A 26,772-nucleotide genomic window follows, 5' to 3' on the forward strand; every position below is an offset into this window, starting at 1 on the left:
CTGGGGGAAAGCCTGTCTTCGAAAATGCTAGTTTCAAAAAAGAAATTTTAAAAATGGTGATTTAAAAGTTTAGTCACATTCTTAAAGCCATTGCTTGCTTTTATTCCTTGATAATTTCAATCGATACTTCTCCATCCTCACTAATCTCTAATAATAGCACTCATCCAACTGTTATTTCCCAAAGAAGAGATTTAGCACACAGTTTTCTTAACTTTTTAATTTTTTTAATCTTTTTTTTTTTTATAAGCACACATTTGTGCTTTGGCCAACAGAATCAAGACATTAAACAAAGATCAGCTTCTCTGAAGAAAAGCGTTTCTATATAACAAGGACATTACACAGCTTGAAGCAGGAAAAGAAATATTTACAAAATACAAGGTGGTTTTTTTCTGGATTTTTCCTTTATAACGCTAAGAGGGTTATTCAGAATTTTCAACCTTATAAATAGAAAAGCACTTAATGCAGAGGGATATGGTAGCATTGGGTTTTTCCTCTTCTTAAAAAGAAATTAACTAGAACAGAACCAAAAACATTAGGTAATGTTGAAAATTGTGAAAAAACCCCAACCATTAAGCAGTTTAGCTACTATTTCGTTACGATTACAAAATGAGAAAAAATGTATTTTTTTCCTTTTTTTGGTGATGTGATTAATACAGAAGACAGGCGCAATGCTAACAACAGGACAGGGACCAACAGCCACACCGCTAGGGGTCAGAAAAACATTACAGATGGATCGGTGTGCAGAATCTGGGAGCTACTGGGGATGTGATGTGAACGGCCTCTTTAAATTAAAAAACAAAACAAAGTGATTTTTAAAATTTCCAAACCTATTGAGCTTGTCAATAGCCAGCCCAAGAAGTTATGAGAAAGAGGAAAGAAAACTTGACGGAGAAGTTTACTTTTGAACTAAGGGGTGTGTGGAAGTGGAGTTAAGCAGTAGTGGTGAAAAACAAAGTCCTATCTTTCTCCAGAAAAAAAAAGTTGAAAACAATTTAGATACTCAAACATAGCTTAAAATATAAGATGTAATCTCAAGCAATGCATAGACCATATATTTCTATATAGGGTGGGGGGAAAACAATGAATTTTACGACACTTGCTAAAATATGGCTTGTGAATCTGGGGTGGCAAGTTCCTGAATCCTGCTGACATCCCTCTCAGTATTTTAAGGCTTAACACTACTGTATTGCAACTGAGCAGCAGAAGAAATAACAACCTACTGCAACTTTCAGACTAATGGGCAAAGTGCAAAATTAAAAAGGGAATACTGAAGAGAATGACACCCCCCCAAAAAAAAATTCTAGATGGGCTGACAGCCTTTTCCCTGCTCCTAACTTGCTACTTGGGGAAGGATTAAGCAGCACAGTATGAGCTGAATAAAACTGATTAAAAAAAATTAAATCACATCCAGGGTACTGATAGGAAATTGCCTTTTCTTGTACAAATCTTTTAACATGGAGAGATGGTCTGAAAAGCAGCAACAAACAGCAGAATGGATTAATAAATGTAACACAGGGTGAAGGAACTGGAGGGGAAGAGCTTCTTCTTCTTCTTCTAGCCCACAAGGTGGGAAGCCATCTCTTTTGGGTGCAGCTTCAGGGAGAGTTTGCATTGCAAGTGCATTCTAGTGCCACTGCGGCCCAAGAGCAGAAACAGATAGTGAGGGAAGTTGTACTCAGAAGACGTCACTTTTCACCACTAATTTCACTCCACTAAAATCCTGGGGGAGGGGCACAGTGATGGTGGTAAGGTGAGGAGAACAGACACCGAACAGAAGAAAAAGAAAAAAGGAGAAAGAAAGAAAAGCCTTTCACCAGAGAACCAATTCCAGGGGTCACTTGGCCAGCTTCACCCTCCTGTTTGTGGAGTGTACACCTAAAGCATGGGAAAAGGGAGACAAGTTTGCTCTCCTCATTAGACCACACAGCACTGGATAAAAGGTGTGCGTGACAAGGAAACATGGAAAGAAAGAAAGAAAAATAAAACAGTTTCTAAACTCCTTAAATTCACTAAAAACTGTGAAAATTCCCGGCAGGATGTTTGAATATCAAACGCAGATTTCAGAAGCTTTAATGCCAAGAGTTAGTTTGGTGGATTGCTTTTTGCTCTCATCTTCCTGTCCATCTCTTATCTGTGGGTCGGCCGCTGAACTGTGGCCACGGCCCCTGGATTCCGGCTCTTGAGGCAAGCGAGGGTGGGCGAGGTGGGAGCTCCGTCTGTTTCCCGGGAAGGCTTGCTGCCGGAGGTGCGCCGTGTGGACCTTGAGGCCCGGTCGTGCGGATCCAACTGGTCCTCACACTCTGTCTTGGGGTTGTAGGACAGTGGGAAGTGGCGTCGTTCCCAGGGCTGTACAGTCTGAAAAGCAAACGAAGAATGGTCAGGGGGGCTTCAGCATTGATCTCCACGGCATCTGCACACCCTTTAGAATACATCAGACCATTATCTCTGTAGCTAAGTCCCAGACACACAGTTCACTACAGAAATCTGTACGGCAATATTAATTGAGGCGTTTTCTGAGAAACGTGTTGCCCGGTTGGGAAATGAATGGGAGTTGGTACAGTTAGCACCAACCCTGAATTGGGCCTTTTAGAGTCCTTGCCTTGTCCATTTTTTTCTTGGAAATCTCAAGGAGGTATCCCCAACTCCCCTGGGCAATGTATACATTCTATTCCCATACACAAATCTTCCCAATATTTAACCTAAATCCTCCATCCCTGAATCTTCAGGCACTGACAGCAACCTGCTCTTCTTCCAAGAAATGTGCAACAACATCCTTGCAACCTTCTCAAAGGATGGGAGTTAAGTGTCTTGACTGAGGCTTGCCAACACCTGGAACCAGACCACTTCCTATATATCTTTCCTAAATAGTTTTTATCTAGCAGGATAGCTGTATTCCACACTGCTGTGCTCTACTCCACCAGGCTTCAGTTATGCCCACTATATCTCATATGCTCTTGGTCCACAACTAAGCACTCCTGTCTCTTCCTGGCCCATCTTGGTTCAGAAGTGTCTGGTAGACCCTTCTGGTGCCCTGAAGATGCTGTTCTACCATGATTCACCATTGGCCATATTAGCTGGGGCTGAGAGCTGTTGTCCGAAACATGTGGTAACCCTGGCTGGGGAAGGTTGTTCCAATATCAGCATAAACAAGGGATGGAAGCTGTGGCCCTGCAGAGACTGGCCAAGCTGGCTGATGCGGAAGAGAGTTAAGTCTAACCCCAGAAGGCCCCTGGCATAACCTCACCTGTGTACACTGACAGATTGATAGCAGTTCCACTGAGAAATTGCGTCCAGTGCTTTTGTTAAGACAATTTTTGCACATAGATGGACTGGGGAAGGGGGCCCTCCTTTCTGTCCAGAAAGTAAAATCCCACTCTAACTACAGGTGCCCTGGAAGCCCATTACTGGAGGGCGGGGAAGAGAGATCGCCTTCTTCACAGTAGACATTACTTGTCTGTCAACACAACTAATTAATATTACCACCTGGAATGCTAAGCAAAGCCACAAAGAAACCCACCACCCACCTGTTCATCAAGGCCAGATTCCGGTGTGGAACATCGTGTGTCCTCACTGGAGAGATGCCGCATGGAGTCCCGGGACAGAGGGGTGTGGGGACCAGAGAACATGTCTGGGCTGATGGGGCTGCGTGGCGAGTGGGTGTGGGAGACATCAGAATGCGCGTAGCAGTTGCCAACATCGGGTGATGCTGGTTGTGGGGTTGAGGGGTTCCCCAGCTGCGGCGTTGTCCGTCCATCTGTGGATCTGTAAGACCTGGAATGACGACAATGCATTTCTGTTCCCCCCTCTGCTTTAAAAAAGGAAGGTGCCAGCATCACATGTTGAAAGCGACGCATTCCCAATGGCTTACATTCGAAAGGCCACCAGAACCCACCCAATAGTATGCCCTCCCACCTCACTCAATCCAGATTAGTTTCAAGCAGAGCACAGCTGCAGTGCTGGGAAAAGGGCCAGGAGAGCAGGTAGATGAAGACAAGCCCCTTCTTCTCCAAGTCTGACACGCCCTTCCTCAATTGCTGCCACCTCTCTGCTCTCATACCCTGACAGATCCCTGCCTTCACCCTCAGGTCTCCAGCTCCCTCAAAGGGCTCTGCCCTTTCTCCCCTGCTGTCCCATCGGAACAGCCTTCAAATCCCTCCTATGACCCGCTGCCTCTGGCACAATTCCTTCGTCTTCAGATTCTCCTCCAGAAGTGAGGCACCTGCAGTCGGGGAGTCTAATGAGGCCCTTTGGTCTGCTGGGCTGTTTGTGCCAAGCCACACAGATCTGTCCGTCATCTGGTGTCAGGTACAGGGACAGGTTTGGTGCTGCAGCTTCAAACGCAGCACCAAATGCAAGCCGCGGCAGCACAATCCCTTGGGAGACGCAGGTTAAATGCGGCACAGTTTGAATTTGGTACTTTTCGCTACTGTGCTGCTTCCAAAAGCAGTGCAACAGAAACGCATCAAATCCAAAAGCAAAAGTTCCCGATTCTTCCTTTGCAGTTGTGGCTTAAATTCAAGCTGTGGCTGTACAAGGATCAGGAGCTAAGCAAATTCCCAATTCAAACAGTCTTGTCCACCTGGAGCAAGGGTCCCGCAGAAGAATGACACCTTCCAGCTCCGGCGAGATCCATTTCCTCACCCCTGCCCTACTGTGCCCAAACCCAGGCTAATTTAACTGTAATGAAACACCTGTCCTGTCCGTCCCCCGTCTAGCCATGCTGCAGTCTGCCTCCCTCATCTTTCTACTGTATTCCTTGTGTTGAAGTCCACATTGTAACCTCCTGCACACTTCTACTTTGTTAAATGCCACAAGCCATGCATGCCTGTAAAAGTGCAAAACTCGCAGAACTGTTGTGCCGCCAATCCCAGGCAAATAATGTTAGTTGCCAGTGCCTGTTAATAACCTAGGTGCCATGTTCTAGGCCAGGAAAGAGGAGGTTGTGACCTTCCAAATATTGTTGGATCCAAACTCCCATCAGCCCCAGTCAGGATGGTCCATTAAATGGTCTGGGATGATGGGAGCTGGAGTCTTAAAAACCTCTAAAGGGCTGCAGGTTCCTCAACCAGGCTCTGAATGAACCAGTTCCTGAAGGCAGCCCCTCTTTCTAGCCTCAGACCATTGGTGCCTTATATCTTCTACCCACAAGCAAATACCAGAACATCGCCACACTCAAGACAGACACCGCCTGTGTGGCAATACAGAGGAACACTGAAAGTAAGTTGCCCACCACCACGGCATTTGGGCTTGTAGAATCACAGAACTGAAGAGTTGGAAGGGAGGGTCATCTGGTCCAACCCCCTAAAGAGCTAAACTCTGCAAATTCACAATGAAAAGAATAAGCCATGTACTCAAAACCTTACAGGGTGATTACTGGAACCAAGTTATGTAGAGGGGTAGTTCAGATTTTGCTTCCAAATTGTGGTTTGTAATTAGGTGCCCAAGCCTAGGGCTCAGGCACTCTGTCCTTCCTTTTGGGTGTGGCAGTTCCCCTTCTCATTTCCTCGTTTGAGACAAACCATAGGTTTGTTTTGTTCAAATGGGCAAGATACAGTTAAACATTCTTCTGCAAACAAGGACTGGTTATCAGGATCAAACCCTGGTTTCCAAAGCAAGTTGCGGTTCGAATGGAATGGTAAACAATGGCTAGTGTCCAATCAGGGTAGGAGTGACCTGCACACAACCCAGAGGTTGCACTCACAACTGAGCCACCTCAGATTGTTTCAGCCCCTGCCCTGTTTCCTTCCTGTCTGCTGGCTAGCATTGTGGGTGTTGTCTTTGACCTGTCAAGTTCTCAAAGGCCTTTGAGTAGTGCTGGCATTCTCCTTTACTGGAGGCTAGCCAACTCTGAGCATCTGCTGGAACCCAGAATCACAGAATCAAAGAGTTGGAAGGGACCCTGAGGGTTGTCTAGTCCAGCCCCTTGCCATGCAGGATTCTCAACTAAAGCATCCATGAGAGATGGTCATCCAGCCTCTGCTCAGAAACCTCCAAGGAAGGAGAACCCACCAGCTTCCAAGGCAGTCTGCTCCACTGTTGGAACAGCTCTTACTTTCAGAAAGTTCTTTCTGGTGTTTCGATCTCAGATCCTAGGCTGCAGAGGAGGAGAAAACAAGCTTGCTCCATCCTCCCCATGACAGCCTTTTAGATATCTGGAGGTATTTATAGGCACTGTGGTGCTGAAACAGCAGCTGGCCTTACCTGCTGCCCCGCCGCTGAGGCGGCACAGTTGTGCTCCAAAGCCACCTTGCCCGTTCCGACTCCTCACACTTGGCGTGGAGAGTGGCAAAGGCTGAGTCAGACAGATCCTCTATCTGGAAGAGAAATCATGTGAGGTTAGCACTGAGATAGTCTCCAAAGCGTCTCTGGTTTCAATGAAGGAGGCTGTACAAAACACTACCTGGCACACCATAAAGATGTCCAGGCACAGCAGCTGTTCTCTGCTCTTCCACCCTTAATTTTCTATCCATTAGCAGCTGGAAGGGACAGTTCAGACAATCCCACTAGTTTCTGTGGGCACACATTTGAGGCAAGAGAAGTTGGGCAAGGGCTCATTTGTTCCCATTCAAAACTCACTTTGCCCATGCAACAAGCCCCCCAGTTTGATCAGGAAACAGTCATACACCGCAAGACCCAATTTTAGGAAGTGATGAGCTATGCTGCAGCAGAAAGACCCTCCTCCAGTTCTGAAAACTGATTTAGGTTTCTCAGGTGTGCTTTTTATCCGTATCTTGGCAGTGAGAGGCTGGAACGGCCTTCTTGCAAAGAACATCAGTATTCTACCTGGGACGGTACTTATGTAGGGCAAGGAGCACAGTAGGTCTTAATTTATTTAATTTGGAATGAAAGAGTGAATGAATGGTGCCCCCCTCTGCTCAGTTATTCTACATGCCAAACCCAAACTTCAGAAAGCTGCTGTTTTTCAACTGTCAGACAACTTTTGGAAATGAAACAAAATTTTGATCCAAAGAAGGTCACATTCCATATATGAAATGTCTTTACAACATATGTCCTTGTTTGCTTATGTTGCAAGGAACAGGGAACAGGGGACAGAGAGAAGCCTGCAGCTGGAGTCCAGAACATTTAAAATGTTTTGGGCACCAATATTTCTCTGCGCCTGGAGGCTCTCCCCTTCCCTGGAATCTGGTGCCTTCCCATTTTTCTCTTTTTAAATATTGTATTGTGTTAATTTATTTGGATTGTTGGTTTTTATTTTGGCAAAGAGCAGAATGCAGTGGCGAAATCAGAGAATAAATGAGGGGGCAATTTAAATTTTTTGCTGTAGACAAAAGGTCTGTCCTCATTGCATGAATATTCTCAAACACTTCTTCATGAGGAAGAGAAACCTGGGAGGCATTGGGCTTTATCTTGTTCCTTCTCTATAACAGGAGGTAAGATTTTCCCTCATCTTCTCCAGGAATCGGACTGTACATGCAAGGAACTTGGAAGACAAGAGGCAGAGTTCCTAAAGTAACTGACAACCACAAAATGCCATCACATGGTTTTTAAAAACCAGCTGCTATTCAGTAAAGAAAGCCTGCATGACACAGGCCTCACATGAGTAGACCTAGAACCAGCCATATCCTGAAGAATGTTCAGTTTCTTAGGCTGAGGTTAAATATCCACCACCTGGGGGCAAAATCCCGCATGTGGATAACTTTCCAACCATAAAATGATCATGCCATCTGCCAAACGCAGTGTCTTTGCATTAAGCAATGAATGCCTAAGCTGAAGGCTAAGAGAGCTGCGCTGCCTGTTCACTTACTTCCAGACTCTACAAAGGCATATTAAATAAATTACACTGTAGGTTTTGTGACTACATAAAAAGCCACTTCAAGGATGGCAGTCGAAGATTAAGGCAAGGCTGCTTTCTCCTTGCAAGAAGGCATTGTTTGCCAACCCACCAGTATTCACTGCATGCAGCATTGTTTTCATTCTGCTGCAGTTCATCTTCCGAAACAGTTACTTGTCTCACTCTCTGCTGTGGCAAAATTTATGTAGTTTATTACGTACGTTACACTGTCATTATGTTATTCCACCCTGTTCATTTCAGTGCAAAGAACACAAGGCAAACCTGGGGGGGGAGTGGAGAGGCAAGGCAAGTCAGACTAAACTGGCGGCTATGTAATTGGACTTTACCTAGTACTTCCACCGAAAAAGCACCAGCCACCACAGAGGAAGTACAACTCTGCTTTATGTTCAAATCAACGGAGTGAATGTCTAAGGTAGGTGCTCCCCCTTGCAGGATGGATTTTGTCATGCTGCTTTGGTGGAAACTGCTTACACGGAGAGCTGCCCTGGGCACAGAAGCTCCAGAAGGGCCTATTTATTTTATTACTTTATTTTGGTTAATCTATAACCAGTCTTTCATTAAAACCAATCCTAGAGTGGAATACAATAGGAAAATATGTAACACAAAATGAAATTGTGGGGGTGGGGAGGGAGAGAGAATCAACTGCACAGACACCAACGAGGAGAACCATTTGGATTACCTCTTCGTTGTCTTCATCGGGGTTCACCTTCAGGCCACCGATATCCACCACACGCCAGCTGCAACACAGGTCAGCAGAGAAGTCAGTCAACCGGAGAATGGGTGGCCATCCTCAATACTCTGGGCACTTTGTACAGCCAGGCAAGAAACATGGGGCTTTTTTGGACCACCGTCAACATCCCCCCCTTCCTCACGATGGGGAAAACCTAACTTTTGCACACTTGTGTCCTTGTGGGTCTTGGGCCCTCCCCTCCTGTGACCTGGAGGAGAGCAAGGGAGAAACGGCGTCCCTGCGCATACCTCGGCGTGAGGATTTCTTTGTACTGCAGTTTCTCTACGCGGGTCGTCGCAGCCACAGACATAGGGATGACAATGTTGTTAATATCGAAAGAGCTTTCGCCTCTCCTTCTCCGCGGCTGCTGCTGCTGCAAAACACAAAAAGAAAAATGCTCAGGGAAGGGGGGGGGGAGGAGGAGGAAGCACTTCCAAGAGCAGGGAGCTGCACAAAGCAAGTAAGGCGATGCCCCCTTTTCGGTGTGAACTCTGCCTAGTGATGGCGCAAGGCCAGGTGGCTGCCCATAGAGATGGAGTCTTGTCCCTCACCAAAAACACTCCAGGGTGGTTTGTTTTGTGCCACCAACCTTCAAACCAAGCCCCAGAAGCCATTTCCCTGTCAAGCTCATTCTATGGAGGTAGTTTGCGCATCTTCTCATTTCCTTATTAAGTATACCTTCATCCAGGGAATTTGGGATGCTGCCTTTAGATACCCAAACACTCAAGTCTTCTCCACAATGGAGAATTATATTGCCACTTGTGTGTTTCTCTCTCCCCAACTCAAGTTCAGGCACACATGCTTGTGAATCTGTTTTACCCAACTGCAAGGATCCTAGGATCAATTGGTTTAAATATTCAAGGGGGGGGGGGAATGAGAGGTCATTAAGAGTCAGCAACCACCGGAAAGCTCAGAGCTCCTGATTCATGCCTTTTCTCACCCCAGTGTATGTCACCCTGTGAGGCAACAGCACAGCTGCCATCGCCGCCAGCCCAAGAAATTCACAGCCACAAAATGACCCACAAGGAAGGGCATTTGGTCGGAATACATTGGAATTCCCTGCATGTGCAGAAAGCATTAACAGCCCTGCAGTGATTTCTGAAAGCTGACCGACTAAGGCAGCAGAGTGGCGCCTTACTACACTTGGAAGAGCAAGCAGGTAGCAGAGGGAAGGTGGGTGGAGGAGGGAGTAGATGCTCTGCACTATCTCTCAAGCAAAGACAATCCCATAGGAAGGATTACCTGGGCCTACTGTTGTTAAGGGTTAACACAGAGAGAATTATTACACCCTTTCCAATCTCTAGAATTCTTTTTGCCTGTCTCATAGCAGTGTGCACAGGACATTATCAAAGTTCTGGGGGTATTTGAGAATAAATTCTAACTGCAGAAGGCATGGGGAATCTTTGGCTCTCCAACTCCCAAGGCCAAGACTATCAGTCATGTTAGCTGTCTGAAGCGAGAGACCAAGAACATCTGAACTGGTTCCCCATCCATGACTGAGAGAGAGAGGGATAATTGATTTGGAGGAGGGGAGCCTCTTTGGCCTCCCCTCTGAACTTTCTGATTGGGTACCTGCCAGGCACAGGGCCACGCCCATTTCAGTCTTTCTGAACTACTAAAGCGCAGAGATGCAACCAAGCCTGAACACTGTGCGCTTCTAAAAATGCCTACCCTCCTCCAAGCACAAGTCGCCCTCTCCTTGAATCCCAACATTTGTGAATGTTCTCCGACACGTCTTCCTGAATATCCATAGCAACAAAGGGCTTTTTAGGTATTCAGCACATCTCACCCTCGCCAGCTTTATGCATTATCTTAGCAGCACATGCCTTGCACACCTGGGGGTGCTGCTTCTTCCCCGAGACGCCACTGCGAGCTTCAAAAAGCATTTTCCGTGCACAAATGTGTGCTTTAAAAAAAAAGAAGAAAAAAATCTTCCTTTTTTTGCAGCAAAGGCATATAGGGAGGCCTTCCTGGCAGCTTCCCCACAGCTCCCACTCTTCCCTAGCTTCGTTCCTAAACAGCTTCCCAAAGTACTGGGATGGCTTGCTGTGTGCGCCACCTTTGCACTTCAGCTGATCAGGATTCCAAGACCCGCCCCCCCCCACTGCCCCATGCACAGAATTTCAAGACCTGTTCTATTGCCGCTGGGTTATTTTATCCTCTTCACTTAAAAGCTGAGAATCTACAGTTTTTCCTCCTTCCCTGTCCCTAAAGACACGGTGCAGATCACAGTCTGTTCGGATCTCATCTCAGAATCGCAACAAGCCAAGGAGTGGTTATCTTGCCCAAAGCCATCTAGAAAAAGGGTCATGGCTATAACAGGAAACCAGAACCCAGGTCTTTGTAGATTAAAAAAAAAAAAAAACACTTTCACGTTTGTACCCAAGCCCTCGGGATGGAACAGATTATAGACAAGCAAAACCAAACAAAAACAAATCTTGACAGAAGCTGCCGCAATTTACCATTGTCTCAATGCTCTCCTTCCCACCCTCAGTGTGAAAAAAGGTGGATGAAACCTGAATACAAACATCTACTGTTGTTAAAACTACCCTTTAATCACAAGATGATTGAGGCGAGGTGATTAGTTGGGAGGGGTGCTGCTGCATAATCTAGGGTATTTAACTGGCCTCATTATAGCCTTGTAATGTAGGAGAATAGGATTGTTACACACAGAGAAATCCTGGCACTGATTGGCTTAAGCCAAAGTCACTGGATGTACATCAGTGGGCCCCTCTGTTATTTAGGCACCTGAAAGGTCCAATGAAGTATGAAGTAGTAAGGGCCAATCAGGGAGGAGGTACAAACTTCTCAAAGGGTTCAGTAGCCTCCCTCTTGTACCTCTTTTTAATCCCCTCTCCTCATTTTTTTTAAAGGGGTGGTATAAAATCCCAAATAGCATGATCATGTGGCAACATGTGAAATGGAAGACTCTGCTCTTCTTACTGAATGAGTTAGAATGAACAAATTTATTTAATACCTCTGGCTTATTTAGATTTTTACATCTTGGCCTTCCTTGAGGGCCTTGTTTTTAGTACTGAATTTATTTATTTTTTTAACAGTTCAACAGATACTGAGGTTTCCTTGCATGAAGTTCTTCTGCTCTTAGTCCAACAGGATCAACTTTCCATTCTCCTGTGCAGCTGCCTCAAGGCACAAGCACCTCCCTCGTGGATAGAGTAGCAACGGCACATTCAAAAACCCTTTGAAAAGGGGGCACCCTCCCCTCATTCGTGAGCCAAGCCTGCCTTTGCTCTCTTCAGCCCAAGCCTCACCAGTCTTAGAACCCCACCCCCTTTGCTAAAGTGCCTTCCATTGTCTGCTGCAGACTCAACACCATTTCTTGAACACAGCCTATGCCTATTCTGTCGCACTTATCAACTTCACTCCGGAAACTGATGCCTGAGCAACCACTGACTTGGCCCAACAGCTGGCCCCAGGCTCCAAAACCTAGGTGGGAGACTGAACCTCAGCCCTACCCCTCGTAAGAGTAATGAGTTCAAGCAGTGAGAACCACAAAACCCACCTTTCGTGTGAAAACTCTGGCACAAAAACTTAGCTCCCGTGCCATACAAGCAGGGAATGTGTCCATTCGTCTCTATGAAGATGTTGCTGAACTACAACATCCTTGATAACTGACCGTGTTGGCTGGGTCTGATGGGAGTTGGGAGTCTAGTAGCACTGGGAGGGACACTCATCCCCTCACCCCTGGGGCCCTGCTGCAGCTTAGCCAGAAAGCCAGCCCAAGAAATTGCAACTGAAACAGCACATACTACTTCCCTGTTTACCCTGACTCAGGCTTCCCTCCCCTTCCTTTGTCAATTCCTCTCTGTCAGATTCAGCTGGAAGGTCCTTTGGGGCAGGCACCTCTCCTCTTACACCAGGCATAGGCAAACTCAGCCCTCCAGATGTTTGGGGACTACAACTCCCATCATCCCTGACCACTGGTACTGTTAGCTGGGGGTGATGGGAGTTGTAGTCCCAAAAACATCTGTAGGGCAGAGTTTGCCTATGCCTGTCTTACACTCTGCAAAGTGCACTGCTTAGTGAAGGGGCAAGTAACACAATGATGACCACAAGGCTTTGCTTTAATGCACTATGTTGGGGGACGGGCTCCTGGGAGGTACTTACAGATGCACTGGAGGCTCCCAGCGAGCTCGTGCTGGCAGAAGGGATGGAGTTTTCCGAGGAGGTGGACAGCTGCCGCACAATGGGGCTGTGGGCCGCGGAGGCCATGTTGCTGGAGAGGTAGCTGGGGCCTCCGATATCTGCATGGTGCTTCAATACTGTGCGGGAAGGAAGCACAAAGAGAGGAGGAGAAGAGGAGGAGGTGAATCAAACAGTGCCTATTATCATCACCATCATTGCAAAGCTTTGCAGCAACCTGTAATCAAGCAATCTGTACCAAAAGGAACCAGAGAGCACACTAGAGAGAAAAAGAGAAGAACCTCATTGGGCAGGACTTACTTCCCTGAAGGAGGAAGTTTTAATGACTTCCTCCTTTAAAAAAAAAAAGTGCACAAGAAGACAGACTGCAGCATCTGATACTAGGTGCCCCCTTTAATTCCCCAGAAGCAGCAAGCACCCTTCTCCGAAGCTGGAGGGGAGGACGAGAACAGGAATGCGAAACCCAAGCTCTCCCCGGAAAGACCTGGCTGTGGCCAGCCTACCTTCACTTCTCTCGGAGGAGCTGTCCCGCAATCGCTTTTTCTCATGAACTGGAGTCAGGATAAGCGAGCGCTCTGGCGCTCTCTCGGCCTTGGGGGCAGCCCTTAGATCGCCTAAGGGCTGCCTGTGTGCCTTGTCTGGCTCGGTTTTGTGATGCGAGCAAGCTGAGGAGTGGAACAGAAAGAGAGCCATGAAAACGCCCTGCTTTCACCTCTCTCTCCTGGCCCGCAGGGCGCAGCCCACACACACACACAAAAAGAGGCGGGCGGGTGCCCCGCTGCACAGCTCCAGACAAGACCCCAGGAGCTCACACCAAGGATTGCAGCCGGAAGAGGACAGGAGGCGCTCTTTGCAGAAATTCCCCCCAAGCCAACAGATGAGTGACGACGCAAACAGGTCTATTCTTTCCCCGTGATGCAGCCTAGTTCGTCTTGTGGGCACAGTGCAAACGCAGTTGCACTGCTCATAGCTGCCTGTCTCGAACCGTTCAAGGGAAGGAAGAGAGGCAGGGCGCTTTTCAGGCAGAGTGTTCGGTGTGGCTGGAGGAGCAGGAGGGTGAGTGGGCAGAGGGGAAGGTGAGCATCTACTGAAAGAAAAGGAGATCTGCAAGCCTAGCTACACAGTGCAGACAAATGTCCTTAGACACACCCAAGCCTTACAATGACTCAGGCCCAGCAGCTTCCATTCTTGAGAGCTCATTTGTGGCCCACAGTCTACCAACAGATGTGGGGGAACTTGAGGCCCTCCCATTTGTCACGGGACTCCAGCACCCCCATCCCCAGCCAGCATGGCTTATGGGCTGGGATGATGGGAGTCAGGAGTCCAGCATCATTCGGACTCCATCCCCAGGTCTACCAGATGTATTCTTTAGTGAGTCTGAAAAGGCAGTTGCAGTTGGCATTGCATGACCATAGCAAAACATTCTGGCAAATCAGGAACAGGGCTGTGCATCCTTCTTGATTTTAAGCAATGACCTACCTTTTCAACTGAATCACCTATGCACAACGCTCCCGGTGCTCAGGCGGCATCCTCCAAACAAAAAGGGTGGCAGGGATATGCACACACTCTGCCCTGGTACATTCAGGGGCATGCAGCCGTGACTTAATCATCATTGTGGCGTATGAAAGATCAAGGGTGTGTGTAAGCATGTGCAAAGCGACTTTCCCATTGACCAACCATGACCAGCACACCCAGACTCCAGCACACATGTGGGGTTAGGGCGAAGGTTGTTCCAGGTCAGGCAGCTCGAGACCAAGCACACCCTCAAAGACCTGCTCTGCCCCTGTCCTCTGTGGAGAGGGCGGAAAGCTCATGGTAGAACATAGGCTCTGTCTGCTGAAGGTATCCAATGCTTCCTATTGCCATTTAAAAGGAGCAGAATGAAGACCTCTGCTTGAAAGCCGTGGCAAGTTAGAAAATGCAAAGGATCAGATCAGATCAGGAACGAGGAACCTGCAGCATTCCAAGTGCATCTGGACTACAACTCCCATCACCCCTGACTGCTAGCCAAATGAGCTGGAGCTAATGGGAGCTGGGAATCAAACACCTGGAGGGCCACAAATTCCCCACTCTTACTGCAAGTGGAATAACCATTTGGCTCAGAATGAAGAGATGCCCTTGCATCTTTTGAGATGTGCCATTTCTTTCCGATCACCTTCCACTGTGCCATGTGGCTCTTCAAGAACTGTTGCATTTTTAATCTCTTCAGCACTTCATAAACTTGACTGTGGTTACCTTCTCAGCCACCCTGTCATCTTCCTAGCAACCCACTGAGGTTAAACTCCCTGTTCCTTACTGAGGCCTAGGGGCTTCCACAGGGCCAGGCAAGGGAGCCCATAGCAGGCGATGGGACTGGAAACCAAACGGCCAAAGTTGAAAGCTTCTCTGTCCCATGGACTGCAACTCTAAGCTTTGTTGTCCCATGGCCTTAGTGCTGACTGCACACCTGAAAGAGTCTTTTAAAGTTGGTATTTAATATTTTAAAATTGTATTCTGAAGTCTCTTCTCTACAGCTGTACTGAATTGCTAAATGCTTTGTCAACCTTAAAAAACAACCACATACTAAGGCTACACAGCCAGCCTCTATCTAGTAAAGCTTATGTGAAACTGGCCACATTGCTAGAGGCTGAATACTGAGAAAAGACAGATCTTTTTTGGGGGTGGGGGAGGCCTGCCTTGGAATTATGTCCTCTAATCTGGAAGCCCAGCCTAAATTCAGAGATGTGGGGAGCCTGTCTGCTGATTGTTTAGGAAAGGGGAAAGTCGTTTGCACATGCTCAAAGACACTCCTTTGTTTTCTATTCCACACGTTCCAGGGCTGTCCATGAAAACCAGTTCCAAGGCAGAGCCCTGGGTTCACACGAAGCCTGCATGCAGCTCACTCTGCTGTGGTACACAAGCAGAACCCATTTGGGTAGTTCTTGCCAACACACATCAATCAACAAGAGGACACTTACTGGCTGCAGCTAAGAAGGTGTTAACCAGCTTGTGGCGGTCCTTGCGCACGGAGTCAGGTAAACTGGTGGGAGGCATGGAGGGCCGATGCTTCAGCGTGAGCCTTTTGGGAGGCTTGATCTTCTCGCAGGGCTTGTTCTGCAGCTCGGATTTCAACATGCTCTGGAAATGCAAGCTCATTGGTACATCTGCGGGAGAAAACAAGAGGGGAAGGCATTGCTACACGCTTGCATGTAATAATGTTGAATGCATGTTGAATGTCGAAGAGATCACAAATCACAGTCATAGGTTAGGGAGGGACCCCGAGCGTCATCTAGTCTAAGCCCCTGCAATGCAGGCATCTCAACACGTGGTCCCCCATCCAATCTGAAACCATACCGGACCCTGCTTAGCTTTGCAAAAGTGCTAGTGATTTTTTATCGCAGAAGCATCATCAAGTACATTTGGTGGCTCACAGGAGACTGTAAAAAGAACTAGTGGTGCATATGGCTTCCAAAAAGTGGAACAGGTAACTTCATGCCATCTCAATGCTACCACCACTCCCTATAGAGATGACATTTCTGCCCTGGCCAGAGGCAGCTTGAAATTCCTTCAAATAAGAGAATACCAGACTGCTTGAAAGAAAACCAATAACATGTTAATGGAGAAGAGCAGGGATAAACAGGATCGTGGGTGTCTCACTGGCTGTGTCAGGAAGGGGCGCATGCTGCCTCAATCTAAAGATGGCCCCAATTTAAAGCTTCTGTGTGTTCAGTGGATGCCAAAAATGATCCCTTCCACGTTCTGCACCAAGCAATCAAGATTAAGTGCGCTTGTAGAGTTCATGTGCAAAACCTATGGTGCTTCCAGCATACAGTGAGCCATGGGGAGTGCACATATGGAAGATGAGGGGGAAAGGAAGCTGGGTATGGGAAATAGGCCACTGGGGAATAAGGCAGTGTCTGTAGCAGCCAGCTCCCTCCCTCCCACCCTCTCCCTCCCTTTGCAGACAACCAGTACTGCCCTTGCACTTCCCAAAAGCCAGAAGTAAGCAAATATTTTTTTTTTCAACAATCTGTATACCACACTTAATCACAGTCATCTCGAAGAGGTGTAATGAAACTAAAATAGTACCTTCAGAATTCAATTAAAAAGGCCTGTTTGAAAAATAAAAAGGGCTGCTTCAGACGCAACCAGATGCAGAACTTCAGCTCACTCAAAAATCAAAACATTGAAAGTAAAGTGGAAAGGTGACATTTCGGGATACAAGTTGGGGGTTCAAGAACAAGAAGGGGAGTTTGCAGTGCCTGCTGAGCTACCAACTTCTACCTCTTAGACACTCACAAAGGGCTTGGTCCATATTAGACACTAACAGTCCCCCTTTTATCTTCTGTATTATCTGCAGAAGGTATCTGACTGACGTGACCTGCAGCAGCCAGATTTATAACTGTGGCTTCACTCCAATGCTATGCCAACCATATTGGCTACCTTTCATTTTTTGTGGGCCTAATTCAAGGTACCAGCTCATAATCTATACAGCCTGCATCAGCCTTCACAAACTCAGTGCCCTTCAAATGTTTTGGTTCTTCAAGTGGGCTGTTGGATATGGGATGCTGCACTGCTTTCATTTATGATTAAGTGTTTTTATATTTCATGTGATTTTATTGTAACTTGTTTTTTGTCGCTGTGCTTGTAAGTTCTGGGCAAGAAACAAATGGCAAGTGTGTGTGTGTGTCTTCAAAACTTGCCCTACTTCTGGCTAGGAGACAGAGAGCATGCCTAGAGTAGTGGCTCTCAGAGCACAAGGAAGGCCCCTCTAGTCTCAAACTCCTCTATGATTTCCATCCCACTATCTGTTTCATCTGGTAAGGAGCAACAGGAGCGCTAAGACAGACAATGAGATCACTCACCAGCTGATAGGGGCAATGATCTCAAACGCTTGAATATTCAGACATGTGGCCATCTTACGGTGCCACTGAGCGATGCTCTATCCCTGTGTTGCTGCTGCTTCAATCTGCTTGCACCCTGCAGATGTTGACGGACTCCAACTCCCATCAGCCCCAGTCAGCATGGTCTAGAATGATGGGAGCTGTAGTCCGAAAACTTCTGCTGGCTACCCCTGCCCCTAAGCGAGTAGGAATGACTGCTGCAAGCTGTATTTACTTATTTTGGAAGGAGTTGTGTCATAGGACAGTTTTTCAACCCCTCTAACCCTTGATGCAGGGAGCCTGATGGAGGACCCCTGTATATATCTGCATAGATACCATGAAATACAAAGAAAGGGAATTTAATGGAATCACAAAATTGAAGTGTTAGAAGGGATCCTAAGGGTCATCCATTCCAACCCCCTGCAGTGCAGGAATATGCAGCTGCCCCGTTCAGGGATCAAACCTGCAATCTCGGTGTTACCAGCACCACGCTCTAACCAACTGAGCTATCCAGGCTTTCCAAGTAGCACGCAGTCCCTCCTCAGGGCCCAGCAGAGAAGGCTGAAGCAGAGGCTGCTATTCTGACACAGAGGTCAAGGGCAGAGGCTTAAGGGAGAAAGGCCAGTTGGGCAACGAGACAGCAGGTGAAGAAAGGGTGTGAGTTGGAGATATTAATAGAAAGACGCTTAGGTGCCAGGATGAAAAGAGGAGGGGGGAGAGAAACCACACCGAGCAAGTGTATCCATAACAAGCTGGCAATTACGGCTGTGTGCTGAGAAACAAGGGGAGGGGGCAAGATGCAAGCTGCTGGATATACAGGTATCCAAGGGTTTTGCACTGCGGGGGTGCAAGGATTTTATGAATAGGTACAAGCAAGCGCATTGCTGATTAAGTCAAGTAATTCTCTCTGATCTGCCAAGCCCAGCTGAAAACGCAACCGTCTAAGTTTACTCTTCCTCAAGCTCCCTGCTGCACTGCCAGCCAGCATCTGAATGCGCCAAAACGGCATCGTGAGCTGCCGACAGAGGGAGAGAAAGGGAGAACAGAGAAGTTTCTCCCTATCTAGCCAAGTGCTTCCGAGCAGCAGCAGCAGGTCTCCCCAGGGCCCGCAGAGGGCGCTCTCCTAGCAGTTTTCAAAGCCCTGATTAACATCCTCTCTCACCAAGGTTGTTATGATGTTATTACGTCATCTGGAAATTTCCAGTCGGATACCAATTCGTCCAGACGAGGGCAGAACCTCTGACGAACCGACTCGTACGGTGGGGCGAGAGAGCCCAGCGGAGGGAAGAGGGAAACAAGACGCCTGCTTTGCCTAACTGTTCAAATGATACCTACGGCTGCTCCAGCAGAGCATGCATGCCATGCAGCGAAGAAGCCATCAGCAAACTAGGTCAGGAATGCCCGGAAATCGGTGCCAAAGCAGCTCAGCACCGCGGGAGAGCCAAAATCACAAATGCCATTCCCCAGGCCTCTCCCATCCAAAAAAATAAAGGGGGTTGTGCTCTGCAACCCAGGTGGGCCGCGTGCCTATCTCTGTTGGCTCAAAAAGACAGGCAAAAACACACACACACAAACAAACCCCTGACCCACTATCATCCATGGCACATCACAGCTCCCACTTTCAAGGGATCACAATACCAGGCAGAGCCAGCCAACCTCTTCTGGATATACAAAATGAACACTTCTCTTGCAACCTGGATAGAGTTTCCCAAATTAAGCTGGAGGGAGGGTGAATGGGGGGGGTAATCCCAATATCGTCCTCTTTCCCCACTACCAACATTTAAACATGGTGCCCTTTTAACTGCACATGGCTTGCTTACCGTCTGGGAATGAAAGAACCGGGTGGATGCAGGAGTCCAGCTGAGAGAGGCGCTCCATCAAGGGGGCTTCGTACTGGATTTCCGGAGGCACTGAGCTCCGAGTGCCACAGAGGGCGCACAAGGGGTTCACGTCGCAGCTGCACCGCCCCATGCTGTTGCGATGGACCTGGGCACAAGACGGGGACGAGGGGAGACGGCCGTTTTATTTCATTTGTTATGCTTGTATCCCACCTGCCCTCCATTTGATCCTCCCCCGTTTCATTCTTGTGAGGTAGGCCAGCCAGTCGCTTCAAAGCCAAGTGGGGATTTGAACCCTGGTCTCTCAGGTCCTAGGCCAACGTTCTTAACCACTGCGCCACACTGGCTATCGGAATGTTTTCAGAAACAAGAGAGCAAGCCCATCTCCTTGCACCTGCTCGTTTCATGCTCAGCACCCAATCTCATCCATTCTGGTAAACTAAATTCATCAATTTCAACTCCAGGCACACTTTGGGCTTAGGAGGCTCTCAAACTTTAAGGCATGGCACCCTGGACCGCTGCTCTTTGCCTCTGTGAAGGACACCGAAGCCAGTTTAACCTGTCTAGTGAGTGATTCTAATTAAAGAACCATTGTTATGCAAGAGTATAGGAGGCTGTGTGAGAGGCTGCAACTCCAGACTACTTCACCACCACCAATCCTTAACTGGGGAGGGAGGGTTGCTTCTCCTAAATCTCCATGACGACATCATGGACCCATATTAACAACTTTCAAAGGTTTAACCTTTTTATTTCTTGTGTTTGTTAACAGTCTTTGAAAACACAGTACTTTCTCAAGGTCGCATAGACTATCTGATCAAATCAGTTTACAACATGTAACAAAGCCTTATTAAAATAGCAATACAAGAATGAAAGCAGAAAATAAGAAAGTCCTGGTTTTTATGCTCTTGCAGAAAGCCACCTTCACTCATTTCCTAGCATCAGGGAGCGAATAAAGGCAGGCATGAAGCATGCAGTCTCTATCTGGAGAAACAGTCAAAATTAGAGGGGCCCCATAAAATCAGTATAGGTCAGGAAATATGGTTTCAATATAGCTCCTTGTCCCGCTTTGTTGTAATGAGCAAACACAGAAAGCAGCACATACACGTGAGATCTGTTTAAAGTAGCAGTATTTGCAGAGTTCTTAAAATTCAAGGTGGGGTGCTTTTTAAAAATAATCTGGATAAACTTGGTACTGAATTTTTATTTTATTTTTAGACATAGCCAAGGGAGCGGAAAGCCCCTCCTTGCCCATTTGACCAGTCATCAGGCCAAGACAGCACAGGGCACTCTCTCCCTTCCCATTCCCCACATCCTGCTCCTAAGAAGGAAAAGCAATGGATGAGGAGGCCTTATCAGAGTCTCACTGCCACCACCAAGTTTGACAACCTTTGCTTTATCTGCACATCACAGAGGCCCGGAGCACATACTTTACAGCGAGGTGGGTACCGATATCAAAATGCAACATGGGCAAATTCTCGCATGGATCCATCCTGCATTCTTTTTTTGCTTCCTGCTGTCGTTCCTCTCCTCTGCCACCCCAAATCACCAAAACCAGATTCCCGCCGCCAAGTGCAAGACAAGAGGCGACACACCCATCTTCTTCCACACTGACCTTTTTGGAGAGTGGCACCAGGCTGCTGGGTCGAACAAGCCGCCTCTTCTTGCAGCTGAGGACAGGGCGAGTGCGGGCTGCTACACAGGTTCCATCAGCTGCTGAAGAAGCCACGTTTAGCCTCTGCTTTTTGCGCAACAACTCATCGGCGTCTGAGCTGTCTCCCTGAGCGTGCTCTGTCAAGCCTGGCTGTAGACTGCCCAAGAAGGGGGAAAAGCAGAGTGTTAGGTGTCTCTACCGCTTAACCACAACCCCGCTATGAGTGAAATGTTTCCAAATCCCTGTTGTTTTAAAACAGAAAGCAAATCCAAGTAATGAGGAACTGAGACCCAGGCTTTAATGTCCTAGGATAATATTCTGCTCTTGGCAAGCTAAGGTTCTCCAGCTCTGTTAGAAACGCAGGAAGGAGCCTCGTGCCAAGGCAGAGGACTGGGTCTCCTTAGCTCAATGTTGCCCACCCCAGCCCTCCCCAACCTGGTGCCCGGCAGGTGGTATTGGGACTACAACTCCCACCAGCCCCAGTTAGCATGGCCATGAGTCAGGGGTTATGGGAATTGTAGTCCAAAAAAAGCACCTGGCGAGCACCAGATTGATAAGACTGGCCTATCAGGGTATGTTGAATTTTTCAACTTTCAAGTTCCCCCAATGAGGGGTGCTAAAAAGTTGTAACATGACTTGGGAATTCAAAATATATTTTTGTTAAAACAATATAATTTAGTTTTGCTTGGTAGGTAAAATGTGTGTAAAACTGCACAGAAATCATTAAAAATGATTGCCAAGAACTTGCAGTTATATTTGTTGTTGCTAACGACGACAACATAGCATTCTGTTTTCCAAAAGCAGTTTATGTGCTTCTTCATCAAGCATAGACCTACCAAGCTAAATGTTATCCGATCACAAAAAATAAAAGCAGATTTGAATTCCTCACACCCAAAAACATATTTGAAGACACTTCACTGAATAAAATTTGCAAGAATTTAGTTTCACCCCCTAAAATGACACTCCCTACTGGCCTTCACTGACAGGCAGCAGATCTTCAGCCAAGAGCTAATTCACAGCTTTACCTGGAGATGCTGGAGCCTCAACAATGTGGGTTTTGCATGCAAAATATGCCCTCTGCCACTTAGCTATGACCCTTCCCTTTGCCTCTCCTCTCCCACCTGCCCTTCCTACCTTCAACCTCTTGCTCTTTCCTCTGCAGAAGTCCACACTTCTCTCGCACACCCCTGCTGTGCTCCTCTTTCCTGCTATAGCTTTGCTCCTCCTTCAGTCAAAGCTGTGCCTGGGGCAGCACTGTCCTCTTTCACAACTTCCATTCTCCCCAGTCCTCACACAGCAGCACCCCCCCCAAACTCCCTTCCATGCCAATCTTCCTCTCTAAGCCCTTAAGAATACCCTGGCTCCATTTGCTTGTCTCCAAAGCATTATACCTGGCCTGCATAGCATTTCTAAGAAAGGTATGAAGTGGCACTGAACAAAAGCTATAAACGTGGGCTGTGTTAATGTTTCTAGGAAAGGTACAGACTGGTGCTGGGAACAAATGCTATAAACTGTTCTATTTGGACTGTGCAACGTTTCTCGGAAAGGTATAAACCGGTGCGGAATAAATGCTATACACTTCAGGAAGATTTTGACTCACACACAAGCTGCAGTACATCAAGAGGCAAATTCGTAACCGAGGATGCCCACTGAGGAGCATACATGTTAGAGCATATATTATCATCTCAATTCCCCCCCTCCCTTTGGGGTGGTGGGATGCACTCTGCAAGAGCCTTACGCGTTAATAACTCCATTGACCGGTCTCGGCACTCCACAAGTTTTGGCAGGTAGGGACTCTGGGGTATTGCCAACGGATGAACAAAGGTTCTCTGACGAATGGGAGAGGCATGTGCCCTATGGGTAGAGAAGGAGGGGGGGGGATGTGTCAAAAGTTGTACAATTCCAAAACAGCCAACATATCGTTTTTCTCCTGGTTCTCTTGACACGCCACGGCAGCAAAAATCACCCAGAGTTATTTGGCATTTAGATTATTGTCTTTGCAACTTCTGCATTTCTGCCTCTTAAACAACACAGAACATAACAGGCTGGAACACGGGCTGGTGACTTCAAAGCCCCACTGACTCAGGGATGCCCAAGAAGAATTTCCTTCAACCTTTACAAATGCTCTTAAAAAGCGAAGGTTTTCTTTGGAACAAAAGGCAGCAAGGCAGGTTTGCCTGTTTTCAATGTCTAGCTTTCTATTATTCATCATGTGATCAGTCGCTTTCTTGCACAGCTGAGGGCATCTTCCAACAGCAATCGCAGAAGGTATCAATGCACACATCACACATCCCATGACATATCGCAACACACCCTGCAATTTCCTAGGAAAAAAATGTAACCCTCTTGAAGCTGATCGCGAGATTGAACATCTCAGCTTAGAAGTAAAAGTGTGTTACTCTTCCTTTTATTTTCACGCATTTTAAAAGATTCTTACATAGGTAACAAGCACAAAGAATTTAAACCAGAGCTGGGGAACTTCCCTCCAGATATTGCTGGACATCACCTCTGACATTTGGCTAGGCTGATGAAAGCAGGCCCAACACCATATAGAGGACCACAGGTTTAAATAAGGGTCAACAAGTCAACTCTGTATAAAACAGCTCCTTATCCCTTTATATAGCTGTATTGCAGTAGCAGTCCTCCAATTACTGGTGTGTGTGTGTGTGTGTGTGTGTGTGTGTGTGTGTGTGTCTGTGTCTGTGTGTGTGTGTCTATACACACAGGCAGGGGGGCCCTTAATGAAACCCACCCTCCCAACTTCTAATTTTTAGCTGAAGCATGCCTCCCCCTTAGACTCCTAAAACAGCGACTGCGGGGTTGGGGGTGGCCCTCTATCACCAGGTAATGTGAACACGAGTTGCTAGCCAGGGATCGCAGAGGCATTTCAAGGGCTGGTCCACGTTTCTCCAGAGTGGAGAGCGGCACTGTCAGATTAAGAAAACTGCATATTACATCCAGCTCCACTGCCAAATACAGTCTGCCCTGCATTTGTACTTAGCATTCTGCATGTATTATTGTGCGAATGACAACCTGCATGTTAATGGCCTGCGATCAGAAGCACACAATTAGCAACACCCCTTTGCCAATCACTTCTGTCCGCTCTAAGGAAAGAGGTGGACGGTTACCATCCTGCAAACTGCCTGGGCAAATGCAGCTGAGAGGTCCTAGCATAGCACCTGCCACCTTTTCCCAGGCTAGGAAATAAAAAGCCGCCTTGTACTGGAGCCAAAATGCGGGTATATAAATTTTTTTTTTCATCTGCTCCGATTAGCAAGGCCTCTTTGTGGCCTCAAGCAGAGGCCTCTCCCAGCTCTGCTACCCAAAATGCCAGGGAATGAACTTGGGGCCTGTATGCATGCCAAGCAAACGCTCTCCCCACTGGACTACGGGCCCTGCCACACACATCAGAGCGCTCCCCTCCCCCCCCTACCCTTACAATAAGTTCAGAGAGCGTAATGGTCACAGCATTTGCTTGCTTGCAAGTGCTACAAACTCCTACGCAGCATGGCTGGGAAGGTCTTGGGTTCCTGGGTCATTCACGTGCTTAAATGAAAGCACCTAGGAATCTTGACATTTCTGTCCGAAGACTGAACTGAAACACCTCTTGCATCTCTGAATCTGGGTCAGTCTAGGCCTGGCCAAGAGCAAGTTTGGAGCGTGCTGAAGAACTCTTGTGTACTACTCTAAGCCAACAGCTGAAAAGGTGGGATACAATTTCCCTGCCCATTCCTGGCGCCACATTGGTCCTATAAATGTGCTTCTGGCTCCAACAGTTTGCTGCTTCTCTCTTGTCAATTGCACTGCCGTTTAAACTGCCTAGTTACACTAACACTGTAGATGGTTCCATCTACTGTTATATACCACTGGTTCTGCTGTGAATGTAAATATGGTTTTTAATGACCTCGTTTTTGCAGGAAGGAGAAACAGAAATTCTAAAACATTAAAACAAACAAATAGAAGTTTGATTCTTATGCCTTGGAATTCTGAAAACTGCCTCTGGCCCTGTGATGCAGTAAAATGTAACGCTGAGCTCACAATCATGCACAAATCCTGGGAAATGTGTGTGTCCAACTTCTTGTTGACACTGCGCAGCCACAAGTGGAAAGTATGAGTCACAGAAACACAGCCATTCACGCCCACTTGGAAATGGGTTATTATTCACTTGTTCGGAGCCATAAAATTCCAGAAAAGAGGAAGCTTCAGGGGATGGGGTGGAGAACCTCTGGCCCAGCAGTCAAGTGCAGCCCTACAGGCCCTCAGGCCTTCTGCTTCTCAGCTGGCTCTACTTTGCAGCTTTCAATGAGTGGTTCCGCCTGACTGGAATGTGTCCTTAATGCCTCTTGATTAACTAGATCAGTGTTTCCCAAACCTGGGACTGCAGCTGTTTTTGGACTACAATTCCCATCATCCCTAAACACTGGTCCTGGCTAGCTAGGGATGATAGGAGTTGTAGTCCAAAAACAGCTGGAGGCCCAAGTTTGGGAAACCCTGAACTAGATGGAGAATAGAGAGGGGTGCTTGGTTATCTGAGCAGAAACTAGCCTACTATTGTATGAAGGTAATATTCACTGCTCTGCCCACTTTTGCCTCTAGCATCACATGCCAGTGGCATGTGCCGCCCCCCCCCCCCCCGTTGTTCGGAAGGGAATGTGGCCCCTGGACTGACAAAGGTTCTTGATCCTTGCTTAAGGAAATGTGCCTACCCCTTGGAAAAGCTGGTTTCAGTCAACAATCAAACAGTGGGCAACGGAGATGGAACTTCCACAAAACATCAATGAAATTCTTAGGGCAGGTCTACCACCTGCACTACTACAGAGTCTGAAGAAGGGGTGGGCCAACCTGTGGTTGGACTCCAGCCCCCGTAGGCCCCAGCCAGCATGGCCCAATGACAGGGATTATGAAGGTGTAGTTTAGCAACGTCTGGAAGGCTACAGCTTCCACAACCCTGGTTTTAAGAGGAGGGAAAAAATCATATCTGAAACTGAGAGTCTATTAGTGAACCGTGGAGTTTTCTGGATTTTCCGATGTGCTTTGGGTTTGTTAGCTTTTGAACTTCCCTTCAAAACCTTCCTGGGAATTTATTTTGCCTATGCCTTCAAAATTCTCAGAAATATGTACTGGTCTTTCCCACGTTTTGCAAGCAGTGAACATATTCTGCATATGGAAAGAGCTTCCGTGCACAAATCTGTGGACAGGGAGAAGGCACTGAACAAGGAGCAGCAGACAGGGCAAAGTCATCTGGGAACATGCATGGAACCCAGTGGCTTCATGCTTCTTCCCATGTTGGAAGTCTGTGCTGCTCTGGGCTCAGCAAACTTGTACAGTGGTACCTCGGGTTAAGAACTTAATTCGTTCTGGAGGTCTGTTCTTAACCTGAAACTGTTCTTAACCTGAAGCACCACTTTAGCTAATGGGGACTCCTGCTGCCGCTGTACGATTTCTGTTCTCATCCTGAAGCAAAGTTCTTAACCCGAGGTACTATTTCTGGGTTAGCGGAGTCTCTAACCTGAAGCGTATGTAACCCAAGGTACTACTGTACCTGCAAAGTTTTGGCTGCTCCCGCAGTTCTCTATATAGATATGCAAAGTATGCAAATTGGGATTTTCCTGAATGCTGGGTCAAAAACAACAGAAGGGAGAGAGATCCAACAAGCAGGAGATAGGTAGACAGACAGACAGACAGACAGACAGACAGACAGACAGACAGACACA

At 47.4% G+C, this 26,772-nt stretch overlaps 1 protein-coding gene across 23 annotated transcripts in view; it reads right to left on the bottom strand.

The window, feature by feature from the left end:
* Window positions 1-202: 202 nt before the first annotated feature.
* The window catches only part of KANSL1 (KAT8 regulatory NSL complex subunit 1), a 144,531-nt gene continuing 117,961 nt past the window's right edge, over window positions 203-26,772 (bottom strand). For 5 of the 23 annotated variants that reach the window (XM_083582528.1, XM_083582527.1, XM_083582529.1 and 2 more), the window contains 11 exons: window positions 22,797-22,912; window positions 21,020-21,215; window positions 19,390-19,555; window positions 15,665-15,850; window positions 13,211-13,372; window positions 12,672-12,826; window positions 8,792-8,919; window positions 8,493-8,550; window positions 6,202-6,314; window positions 3,525-3,771; window positions 203-2,355 (listed from right to left, as the gene is read on the bottom strand). In XM_083582528.1, coding sequence (XP_083438654.1) covers window positions 2,128-2,355; window positions 3,525-3,771; window positions 6,202-6,314; window positions 8,493-8,550; window positions 8,792-8,919; window positions 12,672-12,826; window positions 13,211-13,372; window positions 15,665-15,850; window positions 19,390-19,555; window positions 21,020-21,215; window positions 22,797-22,912 — 1,755 coding nt within the window. In that variant the 3' untranslated portion in view covers window positions 203-2,127. The remainder of the gene's footprint in view (window positions 2,356-3,524; window positions 3,772-6,201; window positions 6,315-8,492; window positions 8,551-8,791; window positions 8,920-12,671; window positions 12,827-13,210; window positions 13,373-15,664; window positions 15,851-19,389; window positions 19,556-21,019; window positions 21,216-22,796; window positions 22,913-26,772) is intronic. The other 18 variants (XM_083582532.1, XM_083582512.1, XM_083582533.1 and 15 more) reach the window with 6 other exon arrangements.

The sequence above is a fragment of the Podarcis filfolensis genome, assembly GCF_964270895.1.
Source record: "Podarcis filfolensis genome assembly, chromosome: 13".
Classification (NCBI taxonomy): domain Eukaryota; kingdom Metazoa; phylum Chordata; class Lepidosauria; order Squamata; family Lacertidae; genus Podarcis; species Podarcis filfolensis.